We start from the raw sequence: 15,309 nt of genomic DNA on the forward strand, positions 1-15,309 counted from the left end.
AGAGTACAGGTGATACAATTCCGATAAGTAGGCGTGGCTCTATATACCCCGCACAGACAGACAAGCATGTTCCTGAATGGTGGGTGTGGCTCCACGTAAGTTTCTTGAGTGTTTACAACTGCATTTCCATCAATACAATTGAGCTTGTTAACTTATAGTCACACGTGATCTCATCTGGGTCAGACCCAGATATTCAGTGAAGTGGATAAGACCCACTTGACCCGGACAAAATGTGACCCGGATAATCCGGATGACCCATAATCATAATCATAATGACCCAGCCCACTTACAACGCTGTTGTACACAGACTACATAATGTGGTTGGGGAAAAGGCATGTATGAAGCGACGTTGAACAGTGAAGAAGTCAAGCCTGTCTGCCTGTGGCCTCCAGTTATGCTTGGCTGGAGACATACAGTAGTTAGACAGTCAACATAAAATTCTGCTAAAAGAAATTTTGTTGGAAGAATTTAGGGTCACTCTGAAAATGTTTACAGGCTTGGCTATGCCTGACCAATACTTTCACGCTGTTATAAAGGAAAGGTGAGTTGATAATCCATAAAAGCGTAAGTAATAATATATTGCTTTACAGAATTGTGGTACAACTACACATAGAAAATTTTGGCTTGCAAGGGACATACAATTCTGAGGGTCTACCAGACACCAGCTTTGGTAGCCTATGTAGTTAACTAACTATAGCTATCTAATTACAATTATCTAAAATAACTATAATTGCTTGGTGCAGGAGTCTTGGAGCATCGAGAACAAGGGCACAAGTAATGAAATCTACAGGGAGTATTGTCAAAATTGGCTAGAAAATGGTTCCATAGAAATTTCTTCAGCTTTACTTTGATTACTTCTAAAGATTGAGACAAGTCAATTATTGGTAGGGAATTCCACAGTCTGGGTAGGCGATAAAAATATGAATTCATAATAGGGTTGGTGTGGGCTGTCTTGGGGTAGAGCTTGGAGCCAGCAGATCTTGTAGTACTAGTAGTAAAATTAACATGATTTAGTATGTTGAATTTATTAGATGGATTTGATAAAGAATAAGATGTCAGCAATTTCGTAAGTGTACATTAATGGCAGTATACCACACTGGATTAACCTAGATCTGTAGTCTGAATGATAATTAGATAAAATAAATTTGGTGGCTCTTCGCTGTATTTTTTCAAGTGATTTGATATCCTTTAATAGATATGGTCTCCACAGTGTTGAACAATATAATAATTTTGATTTAACTAGAGTAAGTACGGGCCTGGGCACATTCAGACTCCTTGAATACCCTACGCAGTAAACCAAGCGATTTGTAGGCCTTAGAGGAGATCATTTCATAGTGGTCTTGCCAAGTAAGTGAATTGGTAAAAACAATGCCAAGATCTTTACAGCTGGAGGATTCAATAATTGTGTGACCATTGACATTGTAAGTGGAATTGAATTTACGATGGAAGCTCATAAACACAAACTTTGCCAAGTTAAATGAAAGTAAATTGTTAACAGACCAGTTAAATAAAGAATTGAGGTATTTTTGAAGGAGTTCAATGTCAAGCATGGACAATATTTGTCTGAAGCACTTTGTATCATCTGCAAACTCAAATAGTTGTGAAGTAATGACAGATGGTAAATCATTGATGAATATTAAGAAGAGCAAAGGACCCAGTATGCTACCCTGTGGTACACCAGAGATGACTGGTAGAGTCTTAGATAGTTGATTGTCTACAGAAACACACTGGGTTCTGTTGTTTAGGTAGTAACTAAACCAGTTCCATGAGGTGCCAGTGATGCCTAAATTCCACAATTTAACCAGTAGTTCATTATGTGGCACACTGTCAAACGCTTTCTGAAAGTCAATGTAAATTGTGTCAATCTCTTCATTTGATGTAATAAGCTGATTGAAGTAGATAAGTAGCTGTTGTTGAGTTGAAGCATTCCTTTGAAATCCAAATTGATATTGTGTAATGCAGTTGGAAACTGAATTGATTACCTTGTCATAGATTAATTTTTCTAGAACTTTAGATACAACACAAAGGACTGAGATCAGACGATAGTTTTTCACAGAGGTTTTGTCTCCAGATTTATACACAGAAACTATTTTGTGCATTTTCCATTCAGCTGGCGAAGTGACCGATTATCCAACAAGGTTTATACTTTACTCCATAAATACCTCCAGGAAAGTAGCTCGATTTTACCTGGAGGTAACGCCTTTCTTGTAGAATACCTCATGTAAGCTTGAGCAATAGTATCGATTAGTGTCCGTGTTATGAGTGGATTCTGCATTTCATATAATGCGAATTATCGAACACCGGTACCTAATATCGAATGCCCATTAATTTCCGATGATCAATTATCAAATGTTTTGCACCTTTCTACTCTGGTGGCCTCAGTGCTTTAACCTACACACTTAATTATTATATCAACGTCTTAACTGAAGTACCATGATACTGTAACTGAAGTATAGTTTTCATACAAGCATGCATGCACTTGTGAGTTACAATAGCAAATCGTTTAGTGTTAAATGCATATAGTTAAAAAATCAAAAAATCAGCACATTATGAACAATAACACAGTTTTATCATCCTTCTTTACAACAACTTCTGTACGGTCTTCGTGGATACATCTTTCACTCAGGAGAACAATAAACAGTCGGCCAATTCTGCCGCCAAAGTCACCCTTGAGTTGTAGATCTTTCACAGTGATTCCTGTGTTCTTTTTCTTCATTTCACCATTGGTGGTGATGAGTACATCAACAAGACTGCTGTGATGTCCACACATAAACTCTAAAGGATGGAAAGCTGATTAAGAATAGGCTACACTATTGGAATTCTCCATATAAATACTTCACGAGTGTGCAGAATAATATAGTAAACTTCTGAATACGTTACATGATGTTAATGTTCAATAATAGTCACTTATGCTATACAGTTATTATACATTGAAGCATCTCAATCAACTTTTCCACCCAAATTTAGACTTTATTAGCTATAATTATTATTTCTGTAGGGTTATAACTATACACAGTACTTATGGACAGTACAAACAATTTTTATATGCTGTAAACAAACAAATCTCAAAGTGAGGTAAATCTGCACTTTGGGAAAATTTTCTTTTCAGGCTACTTTTGGTTACAATATATATACTGATCCTGTTATTTTCATGCTCAACCCTACTCTTAGAAATACAATTTTAATGAGATCTTGTGAGGAGGACTACTCCCAACTGAGGAGAGATGGGGGATTTCACACCTATAACCCTCATCTCCTATGGAAATGTTGTTTATAGTGTATAAATTATGCTCCAAAATGCTGAAGTATTTTTACCTTGCCATTTTATCCAAAATTTATTCAGGAGTCATCCCCACATGAAACATATATTAGCTAGCTAGCTTATGAGCATCTCCAAAAACCCATCTTATGTGATATTGCAAACTGAGGTCAAGTGTTGGCCACATAAGTCCCTAGCTGTGGTTACACTGTACTTAACAGCAGATCAGTAATTGGTATATACATAGTGGAATAATATGGCCTCAATAGAAATCTGAAAAGATAATTCTGGCTGGTTTGTGCTGCCCAGCATCCAAACATGTGTATCGTATTAATATTATTAGTGTTAGGGGAACTGATAAGATACGCTGTAATTCTTACATATATAAAGCATAAATATAAAGAATATCCCAATTTTAGCTCATCAACATGAACCCAACACTTCAAAGGGTTTTTATCCCAGTGCATGTTTACACTAATCATTAAGGAAATATTTGTTAATTCCTTGTTTCCGGTAACCCACCTGCATAGTTTTATTGCCTTGCCCTACCACCTAGACTAAAAAAACCTTCAATAGATGTTTAGGGCTTCTTGATTTCAAAAACCACAGTGAGTTTTGAGGAAAAAAAATTGCATGAATGAAAAAATGAAGTGTGACTAGCTGCTAGGAAAATGCCAACAGCCAGTATGTCATGCTATTGCACCTGGACCAGTATTGGTTAATTGTTTCATAGTGCTACTGTTAAAAGTCATGGATTAACAGATTTGCTGACAACTTTTCATCACTAAAAAAGTTGTGAAAATGTAATATTGTCAAGCCTTAATGTATGATATGTATGTATGTATGTGCTATATTTGAGTGTTATCATTACTGTCTCCACTTTATGTACTTCTATAGCTGCCAATAGAGATGTCCGTCGGTAACCAAGAACATTCCTTACAAGGTAATGGCAACATGTGCATATAATTGAGAAAATGATGAACACACTTATATGAATGCACATTATTCAGACACAGTTACATATGTGTGTCCAGGCGAATCCAGTGCAGTTGCAAGACAGACAAGTGTGTACCAGTGCACATGACACAGTGTGTCATTAAAGGCGAAGCTTCAGACACATGACAGACAAGTGTTTATTATACAGGAGCCTTGCATTCTTACAAAATAGCTTGCATGGGGACAGCCAGATCTTGTGCCTGGACATTGCTGAAAGCTAGCCACACCCCTGAACCCATTAGGTCTGGCTTTGTACTTTTTATCCCTGGATACATCTGGTAATGTTATTTCATTAGTTGATGGTTTACATAATACTGACCTCAGAAGCCACATATAAACAAACATTGAGGTTGACACTAATTTGACAAGTACCAGATTAATTGTTTATAAACTAGTCCCGTTATTCTTATTAGTTAAATCATGTCACTACTATAACTGCAATTTATTTGTTGTGAGATTTATTCTAGAATACTGTGAAGGCCATTATGTATGAGTGTATGGTAGTTTGGAAGTTGTAAAATTAACAAAATAAAGTCATCATTTCTACTGATTTAATTGTTAACATCAACCAGCTGCATTATATATCTGAGTGACATCCAGCAATAAGAGTATGTACATTTAATTAGAACCATTGAATTACACACATCAGTAGAAACATCTGTGTTAGAATATACTCTGAAAACACTGAGGGAAAGGACCCAGGGTTCAAGTATTCTAATTATTTAGTACACTACACTGCCACTGTAGGCAGTCTCGTCTCCATTCACTTACAGATTTAAAGTCAGCTAATGACATTTGTTAGTCATTATTTATATTAATTGTCTAACACACTTGTGCTCATTTTTCATGCACAATTTTGTTTAATAGTTGGGAAGATGCACTTTGGAAAAGTACATCATTAATCTATATTGGAAGACAGATCCTTTCCTGAAAATTTGGTGGTAATTTGTTTCTTATAAATTTCTGGTTTTTAAAACACCCTTTACTCCCAAATCAGGGCTGAATAAGATGGTCCAGTTGGAAGATGAACCAATATTGTGCAACTATGAACAGCTGGTTAGCTCAAACTACCCTGTATATTGCTTCCATACAATCACATGCTATCTATGAATGATCACATCTACATGTAAATTTTATAGATGTTGTCGGAAATGCATGACATGAGTAGTTACCAATAGTTTCTCAGCCTAACTAAAGCACAACTTACAAGTACCTTATAGCACTGTATAGTGTTCACATCATTTTGTACAGTAAGTAGTGATTGTGGGATCTATATTAGTCCATGGTAGGAAGCTGTACACCAATATAGCTATCATGTGGTGGCTATCTGGATGAGGTTTTGAGTATAGAAATCACTCGAGCTCCTCTTCAACTACCACTCATCCAGTAGAGATACTGAGCAAACTCTCTTACCCCACATCGAATAATAATAATTGATCTCGTAATTGTCCAACATTATTTATGTGATGATCCACCCACTTCATCACAGTGTTCCAGACAAACCAGTAAAGTGTACTGCAATGAACCAGTTCTTGCAGCTTTTGTAGTTACATAAGACTTTTCAGTTGCAGCTGTGCAGTGACTTTACATGTATAACTGCTAAACATGATAAATTAATCATGATAGGGAGCCATGACAAGCTCCCTGTGATAATCTTGGGAAAAAAGTTGCAAGCTTTAAGCATCAATTTTAAGGCATTTTAAGCTTTAAATTGCAAAAATCCTTCAGCTTCTGAGGACTCCCTTGAACTTCGATACTCTATATACACCCCAGCATATAGCAAGTTTCATGCTGTGCCCCCCTGTATGTCAGGTCTACAGTTACCTACCTATATAATATAGAAACTCTGAAGAGCAACAAGGTAGACTATTTGAGCATATTTATATAGCTAGCAGTGAAAGGTCACTACTATTGCATATCTAATCCGTCAACCTGGAGCGGGGGCATGCTCCCAGACTCCATAGAATGCTTACGCTTTGCACTTTACAGAATGTGCTTTGCATGCTGTGCAGCAACTCCTCTCTCAGGCAATGCCCATATTAGTAGCAACTTCAGCATGTACAAATTTCCTCCTCCAGCCCTGCAAATAAAACCGCAAGTGAGGAGGCTTTGATTATGATTCCAGCCTTCCCTTGTTTTGTTGTGCTCTGCCCTGTGGTTGTCTGATTGAAAAAATTGAAGCTTGTAGAACTAGTCTGCTTTGATTCATACCTTAGGCCTAAGAGCTCTATCAAAGCCCCAGATAACTTTACACTGGGCTTGGGGAAAAGCTGCCAGCAAAAGTATACTACTCAATTAGGCTGGCTGATTTAACAGTGATATGTGATAGTGCTTTCATGTTAATTTTGTGTTCATGGTCATAAATCAAATCCACTGTCAAGGGCAATAAGACCGGGTTTCCAGTCACATTTGAGAATTACTCATGTGTGCGCGCTATTATCTGGTAGTCATACAATGCATTATAGAGTCTGTCCTGCGTCGCATTACATTTCAGAAAATTATAGCTGTGCCCCAATCACTTTGCTGGCTGTGGGTGTACACCTGTTTTAAATATAATAGGTACTGTAAATGTAATTGCATTTGTCTTCTGACAAATATTATGCAGCAGAATCAATAAATTGAAATGATATAAGAGCTATATAATATTTCTGTAAAAATTAAAGTGTTCATCTTTAGTTAGTGATGATTCTATGTTATTCTATTTATTGTATGTTATGTTTAGCTCACAGTACACCAAATACACAACAACTTCTGTCATTTGTGATACCACGTGTGGCTAGTAAATGGTATGAGGTAGGAGTGATGTTGCTAAAAGCAGAGCAGGAGGTAAAATTGCAGCAGATTAACTCAAACTATGGTCATGATGTGAAGAAGTGTTGTTTGGCAATGTTCAATTACTGGAGGCAGACTAACTCTGAAGCCAACTGGTACCATTTGGTAGCTGCATTGAAGTCACCAGTTGTAGAACTACATGCTGTTGCTGTTGATATTGAAAAGAAATTTGCTGGTAATTGAATTACTTATTGTTTTGTCACCAGACGTATCTGGGAATATCTGGCTTTCTGAAATTGTATCTTTTTTGTACGTGTGTGTGTGTGTGTATGTGTGTGTGTGTGTGTGTGTGTGTGTGTGTGTGTGTGTGTGTGTGTGTGTGTGTGTGTGTATCAATGTATCTAATCAAAAACAACCAAGCTGTAAAAAAAAAGAGTGCAACCCCAAAAAAGTCAGGGTGAAAAAAGATATGAAATCTAAGATGGTGATCAAGAAATGGCTGTGATGGTAGGTTAATTGTAAAAATTATAATAACGACAATTCAGATGAAATTAGTGCCTCTTAGTCTTGGCACCAAATTCACCTGAATTGTCAATATTAAAATTTTTTAACTTACTATCACAGCCATTTCTTGGCTGCCACCTTGAATTTCATACCTTTTTTTCACCCTTTTTTTGGGAGGGGGGCGCACTCTTTTTTTACAGCTCAGCTGTTTTTGATTAGATATCACTTATTTTTGCATTTGTATAGCTACCCCAAAGCCAGATATAGGCTGGTTTTGGGACTTTTTTAACCTATACAGTATCTTTTTTTTCTTACCACAGGAAGAAGAAAAGAGTTGAAGCAGATTTTTAATACTTAAATATTTTTGATTTTATCAGTAACTAGCATTGGTACCTGCCCTACTTGCAGGACCACCTCCACATTAAACATTTTAATGCCAGGAAGAGGGACCAAGCATTAAACACCAGCACTGCTAATGTAGCTATGTAGGGTACATGGTGATGTCAGATGTCAGATGTCGCATTTTTAAAGAGCATGAGGTTTCCTTATGTCATTAATGATGCAAAACACTAAAGTTTATAGTTTTTGGTTTTGACAGGAATGTAGTTCAATTGTTCAATGCATCTTCCCTATACCAGTGACTTCAACGTGTGTATAGAACAAACAAAACCTTCGCTGCTTTACATGCAGGACAACTAATGCAACAATAATTAATATATTGGGAACCAAGCATAAATACTAGTGTCCTATACTTGCTGTGTAGCATGCATGTCGATAGTGCTTTAAAGTACATGATCCTTATGCAGTACATAATATAGTGAAATAATGAGCATGCAAGACTAATTAGTTAAACTGCATGCTGTGGCGAGCTAAGGCAATTGTATATAAAGTATACCCTACATTACATACAGGTGATGTAAACATGGTATATTTTCAGTTTCTACATGATGTTTACCTTGCCAGCTGTCACAAAGAGAAATGAACTTGGACATAAATTAAAGCCAACACAATTTGTAGTGATAGTTACTGAATGGCATGCAAAGGTTCGGAACTTGTCCTATGCTATGCACTTCAGTTCTGATGTTGCAGTGACACATATACCTCTTGCCATACAAAAACCCAGTTTTAAAACACCTGCAGTGTAATTGACCATTAAGGTAATGTACGAACCTTTAGAGTGAAAGCATGTAGCAGGATTATGGTGAAATGGTTGTGCCAGGTCAGACGCAGTTCCTCAGTATAAACTATGGTATATGTATGGCTCCAGTATTATCATTTTTCAGATGCACAGTAGTATCTGTCCAATCATGCAAGCTGCCTATTTACTACAGCAGTAATGAGGTAAATCTGAACAAACAGTTTTACATGTCAGTGCACACCTATGTGCTTAACAAAGATGTAGATATTCTGGATACTGGTGAAAGAAGCTTTTACCTACTACAATACAACACACTGGACCAACACACAGATGGATAAAAATGTTGGCAATTTGCCTGCCCTATCCCAAAAGTGCTATAAGATCAGGCAATTAAGTGGTAGTGCTGAAAAACTGGGCATAAGAGTATGTAGATGAAGACTTGCATGGAACAGACAACATCAAAAAGGTCCCAAAAGTGAAAAAAAAAGTTATGACCTAGGCATCAATTGAACCCAGGTTAGTTATAATAACTTGGGGTTAAGGGAGGTGCACAAATCGCCACAGTTGTTTATCTGTGGTTTTAACAGGAATGTAGCTTGACTTTTCAGTGATCCTTCCCTACACCAGTGCCTTCATCGCCCTATAAAGAGTGAACAAAAGCATGTATTGATTTGTTGCAACAACACTCAAGTTGCCAGATGACAGGTGTTTAATTTCGCTAAAGTCCCACGTCGATATGTGCTTTGCATGCCAAGGTATGATCAGCTAAAAGTCGTGTTTTACAAAGGTGTGCTGAGTAGAAAGAAAAAAAAATATGCCAACACATGGATTCGAACCCACGACCTCTTACACACTGGTCAGGCCTTCTACCACATGTGCTGTGGTTTTCAAAGGAATGTTGCTCAAGTTTTTCTCTACGCCTTGGCCTCTACGTGCTGTAAAGAACGAATGGAAGCATGCATGAACTTGTGATAACAATCTTAGAGTAGCCGGATGATGAATGCTTCATCATCAGCACAGATTGTGTCGATTCTCACCAAGTTTGGTGAGTAAGCAGCGTGACAGTCAGACAGACAGCTTTATATAATTATATAGATTATATACAGTATTAATTTTATTGCATGCCAACTCTTCCCTACAGGATAACTTGTTTGTAGCTAATCCCTCTACTGGGTGACTTGTTTCTAGTTGATCTCTCTACAGGGCAACCTGAACTATCTACAGGCTGATTTGCTTGTAGCTGGACTCTCTATATTATTATCTTATCTAGTTTCTAGCTAATTTCTCTATAGGGTGACATGTTTCTAGCTGATCTCTCTAAATGGTTACTTTGTCTGGCTGATCTCTCTACATTATGGTTTGTTTTTGCAGCTGAACTCTCTACAGGTTACTGGTTTCTGGCTGAACTCTCTACAGAGTAACTTGTCGGTAGCTGAACTTTCGACTGGGTGGTTTCTTTGTAGCTGAACTCTCTACTGCAGGGTGACTTATTCATGGCTGAACTCTGTATAAGGTGACGTGTTTCTATCTGAACTCTCTACAGAGTAGTTTCTTTTCCAAGTTGATCTCTTTACAGGGTGATTTGTTTCTAGCTTTACTCTCTACAGGGTGATCTGTTTGTAGTTGAAATATCTACAGGGTGTAGCTTAACTCTCTACAGGGCACCTTGTTTGTAGCTAAACTCTCTACAAGGTGGTTTCTTTGTAGCTGAACTCCCTATAAGGTGACTCTTCTAGCTGATCTCTCTACAGGGTGATCTATTCATAGTTGAACTTTCTACAGGGCAATCTATTTGTAGCTGAACTCTCTACAGTGTGATGTTTTCTAGCTGATCTCTCTACAGGGTGACTTGTTTCTAGCTTATCTCTCTACAGGGTGACTTGTTTCCTGCTGAACTCTCTACAGAACAACTTGTTTCTAGCAGGTGATTTCTCTGCAGGGTACCTTGTTTCTAGCTGAACTCTCTACAGGGTGACTTGAAATGTATGTAGTTGATGGGTTGGTTGTTTCTAGCTGATCTCTCTTCAGGATGTCTGCTCTATAAGAGTGACTGCTCTATTAGAGTATCTCGATCTCACACTTGCTATACAGAGTTGGATTTCTTGTTGGCTTTACATCTGATTCTTCTCAACTATTGAAGGGCTTTTCTAAGGTGATTATTCGTATTATTCTTATTCTTACTAGTACTTTACAGTGGCCAGCACTGAAGGTCTGACAGCAACATGTGCTGCAGCTTTTGGATTACCTAACCTAACAGGAACTGGAGAGTTTTTAATGATCACTTAACCTAGCTAACAATAAGGTGAAACAGAAAGGGCCAAAGAAAGAAAAAAAATTCCTCCTACCCCATCTGTACACCAATTTTCAAATCATTCCACTGAGTGGTTGTCTGGTAGGAGTGGCAAGCATCCAGTTTTTTATTAGCTAATCTTGATCGCATAATTGTTACACACTGTTGGTTTTGTCACTGTATCTTTGTGGTCTTTAGCTCGACTTCTTTCAAACCACTAAAGGTTTGAGGTTCAATAGTTAACCTATCCATGTATCAATTTTCAGCTTCTTCCCATAAGGCAAAGCCAAGCAAACTTGATTACTTGTTTCTCATCCACAAAAAAAAAAAAAAAAAATCAGATTTCCATGAAGGCGGGAGGTCATTTTTCATTATTCATTATTAAAGAAAATTCTCCAAGTCAAGCTGTATGTTACTATAAAGGTTAGCTAAAGCCTTTTTAAGAACTAGTACTTTCGTTTTAACATCGTTTTTGAGGTGCAAGTGACATTTACTATGCTGTAAAATGATTGCCAGCTTTCTTAGCATCAAAATACATGTGCACATGATTGATAATAGCAATAGTGAAAATAGAGGCAGTGGGGTAAAAATGGATGTGGGTGGGGATGAGAAACAATTAATCAAGTTTGCCTGACCGAAGCGGTTTACCCTGTAGGCGTGACAATAATTATATTGGTGTTATTTTTCGTGAATAATCACTAATAACTCCTTAACTGTTTGTATTTGTATTTGTGTTTGTACTTATATTTTAAGGATAAAGGCTTATATCTGTACATCCATAAACAAATTATGTGCTTAGCTCTCTAATTACTATAGTACGCTTATCGTATTCCAGCCAAACTTGGTACAAAGATGCACCTTTATACCCCCTTTTCTGTGTGCCAAAATTTCAAAGCAATCAGATATTGCATTCATGTTTTTATGGCAGTTTTTGTAAGTGTGCAAAAAGACTGATGATGCCGAAGAAAAAGGGAAAAAAAGAAAACAAAGAAATCAAGCCAATTTTTGAAGTCTCATATCTCAGGAATGCTTTAAGTGATTTTGTTGAAATTTGATTTGTAGGGGTACTGACATTGGCGGGTGTGTCCACAGCAAAAATTGTAGTGTTTCGTAAAGACTCAATACACTCACGGTGTTGTGTGCAGGCTTCTAGGGTCGCACGACACACTACTGTATGTCTTGATACTGGTGCGTGCGTAGATTAATGATTATTAAAAATTTGGTCATAAATGTTGCTTCAGTCTTTTGGCACACTGCAGTACATGCAATGCATGTTTACTCTTTACCACATGAATTGCTAGCCACACCAATACTCTACACGTCTGCATCACAGCCATGCCACTGATTTTCTCAAACTGCTTTTCACGAGTCGTGAGTGGATTTTTAGAGACATGTGCTAGCCACTGGGAAACTGGGAATGTTCTGGCACCTTTAATTCCACTGTCCAGCTGAAACACAAGACTAGAGACATCAATAGGCTTGAATCTATTATTTGCCTATTATGCTTTTTGGCATTTCCCCAATTTTCTGCCTATTATGATTGTTTTTATGCTATTCAGATATGCATTATGCTTTTATTTTGTGTTTTTCTAGAATTTCTTCAGCCACATGACACACTACTGTGTGTCTTGATACTGGTGTGTGGGTAGATTGATGATTATTAAAAGTTTGGTTATAAATGTTGCTTCATTCTGACAGGTGCCTTTTGGCACACTGCAGTACATTCAATACATGTTCACTTTTTACCATCAATGGCTAGCCACATCAATTATTATTATTATACTCTACACAACCAAACCACTGATTTGCTCATACTGCTTTTCGCAAGTGGATTTTTAGAGGCATGTGCCAGCCACTGGGTAACTGAGAACATTTTGGCACCTTTAATTCCACTGTCCAAATGAAACACGAGACTAGAGACATCAATAGGCTTGAGTCTATTATGCTCCAAAATTAGGCAGGCAGTTACAGTAGAAAATTCCTTTTTTTTTTTTAATTTCGTAACAATTTACTGGAAGCCTTTAGGATCATACTGAAGGTACTTTTGGGCTTGGCTATACCTAACCAATACTGCCAAGGTTCCAGGATATAGTTATGAAGCTGGTTTGTGGGTAAATTGTTTGGCTAGGAAAACCCAAGTCTCCATGATCCCTAATATACAGTACTACCGTACTGAATGATAATTATTTACATACAAAACTACAAAGATATTAGATATTAAAATGTCTATAGCTTCTGAGATACTATAGATATTCCCCCAGACCCCTTGCTCTAAAATATGTACTAACTCTGGAGCTCATCCCAATTTCAAGCTGTTGCTAATATTTGTATGTTGCAGTTGAAGTGACACTTCTCCATTTACATTCTGTTATACAAAGAAATTCTAGAAAAAACACAAAATAAAAGCATAATGCATATCTGAAAAGCATGAAAACAAGCATAATAGGCAGAAAATTGGGGAAATTCCAAAAAGTATAATAGGCAGCCTGCCTGATGCCTTCAGGCAAGCGTAACTCAATAACGGCTAAGTTTATGGGCTTGATTTTTTCACTGTTCGACGTCGCTTCGTCCCGAGATGTGCCTTTTGGCATACTGCAGTATGTACAATGCACGCATCATGGACTTACCTTTGTCCTCCTTTGTGTCCCATTTACTTTTGCTGACAACCCAAGGTGTCGATTCGTGGTAACGAGATGCATGGCTTCCCTACAGTACTTTTGTAAATGGGAATCGTCTGTATTTTCCATGGTGACTGGACTGATTGTAGAGATGGTTCTAACACTGTTCTTTGTTTGTAATGCTGTATAATGGGCTGAACATAGCTGAAAGCAAAGTGTAATGGCTGCTGCACTTTCAAGGCAGTAATTGATAGTTGGTAGCACGCAAATCGTTGTATTTTTCATGCTGGTAGCGACTGGATTGTAGCAGAGGCACTTCTGTTTTTCATCTGTAGCGCTGTGTAACGGGCTGAACATAACTGAAAGTGAAGCGTAATGTCCACTGTACTTTCAAAGCAGTTTTTGATTGCTGGGGCGTGTGTTCAGACGAAAACATTAATTCTAGATCTGGCGCCATCCTTTCTTTTTATGCAGTATGCATGCATGGGCTCACCAGTCATAATAATGTTTCAAAAAAGTAAACAAACAAGTTTAAGGAAAAATTAGAAATCTTAAGTTTGATTAGGGATCACAGAAAAAACAGTTGGGAAACAAGGGAGGTCGCCTACACCTGCAGATATACTTATGTGAACATTCAATCCTTAATTCAGTCTTGGTCTTGGGTATATATAGACTTAATTAGGGATTAAATGTTTACTAGTATATCTGCAGGTGCAGGCGACCTCCCTTGTTTCCCTACTTTTTTCTATGATCCCTAATCGAACTTAAAATTTCTTATTTTTCCTTAAACTTATGTATAAAATACTATACATGGGCTTCTGAGTTGTAGCAATTGCTATTCAAAGGACAGCAACTGCTCAGTATAATATGTAACTTATATTTGCAGCACTATGGTAAGAACATATTGTCCTCCGGAGGATATACACTTAAATGGCTCTCTGTTGCATGCGATGACTGTTCTATTAGAGAATCTTGATCTTTTAGAAATATTTTCCTGGTTTGATATTAACCCCAATCTCACTGCAGACCTGCAGAAACTTCACTATTTTCAATGTCCAGACATTCACTAGCTGACACACCACTAACTTTACTATCATCAGAGCTTCTATTGTATTGTCTTCCGATCGAGCTTCCAATAATCATAATCATCACATCACATTTTATTCACAATCAGACAATGAAATGCGTTATATAATACCTAATGATTGAACCTCAGCTGAACTGCTTTTCCATGCCTTGCACTAATTGACACATGACTACATGTGTCCTATAAAACTCAAACCCACAATGAAAAGCATTGTGATTCATTCCATTGAGTGTAAACTTGTAGTAGGAGTGTAGTGCATTTTTCTACTCATTATGAGGAATCATTTCACCATCCAAAAGAGGTTAGCCCTGGTTGTTATAGCAGAAGATATACTTATCTAATCCAAAACAGCCAAGCTGTAAAAAAGCGTGCGGCCCTCAAAAAGGCTATGGTGAAAAAAGATGTGAAATCAAAGGTGGCAGCCAAGAAATGGCTGTGATGGTAGGTTAATGGTAAAACTTTTAATAATGACAATTCAGGTGAATTTTTGTGCCGCTTGGTATTGGCACAAAATTCACCTGAATTGTCATTATTAAAATTTTTACCATTAACCTACCATCACAGCCATTTCTTGGCCGCCACCTTGGATTTCACGTCTTTTTTCACCATAGCCTTTTTGAGGGCCGCACGCTTTTTTACAGCTTG

General features: G+C 37.5%; 1 protein-coding gene across 2 annotated transcripts in view; it reads left to right on the top strand.

Moving 5' to 3' along the window:
• The window catches only part of LOC136236465 (uncharacterized), a 180,708-nt gene that overhangs the window by 1,740 nt on the left and 163,659 nt on the right, over positions 1-15,309 (top strand). For both annotated transcript variants that reach the window (XM_066026627.1, XM_066026618.1), the window contains exons 2-3: positions 4,157-4,202; positions 6,978-7,262. In XM_066026627.1, coding sequence (XP_065882699.1) covers positions 4,169-4,202; positions 6,978-7,262 — 319 coding nt within the window. In that variant the 5' untranslated portion in view covers positions 4,157-4,168. The remainder of the gene's footprint in view (positions 1-4,156; positions 4,203-6,977; positions 7,263-15,309) is intronic.

The sequence above is a fragment of the Dysidea avara genome, chromosome 1, assembly GCF_963678975.1.
Source record: "Dysidea avara chromosome 1, odDysAvar1.4, whole genome shotgun sequence".
Lineage (NCBI taxonomy): Eukaryota > Metazoa > Porifera > Demospongiae > Dictyoceratida > Dysideidae > Dysidea > Dysidea avara.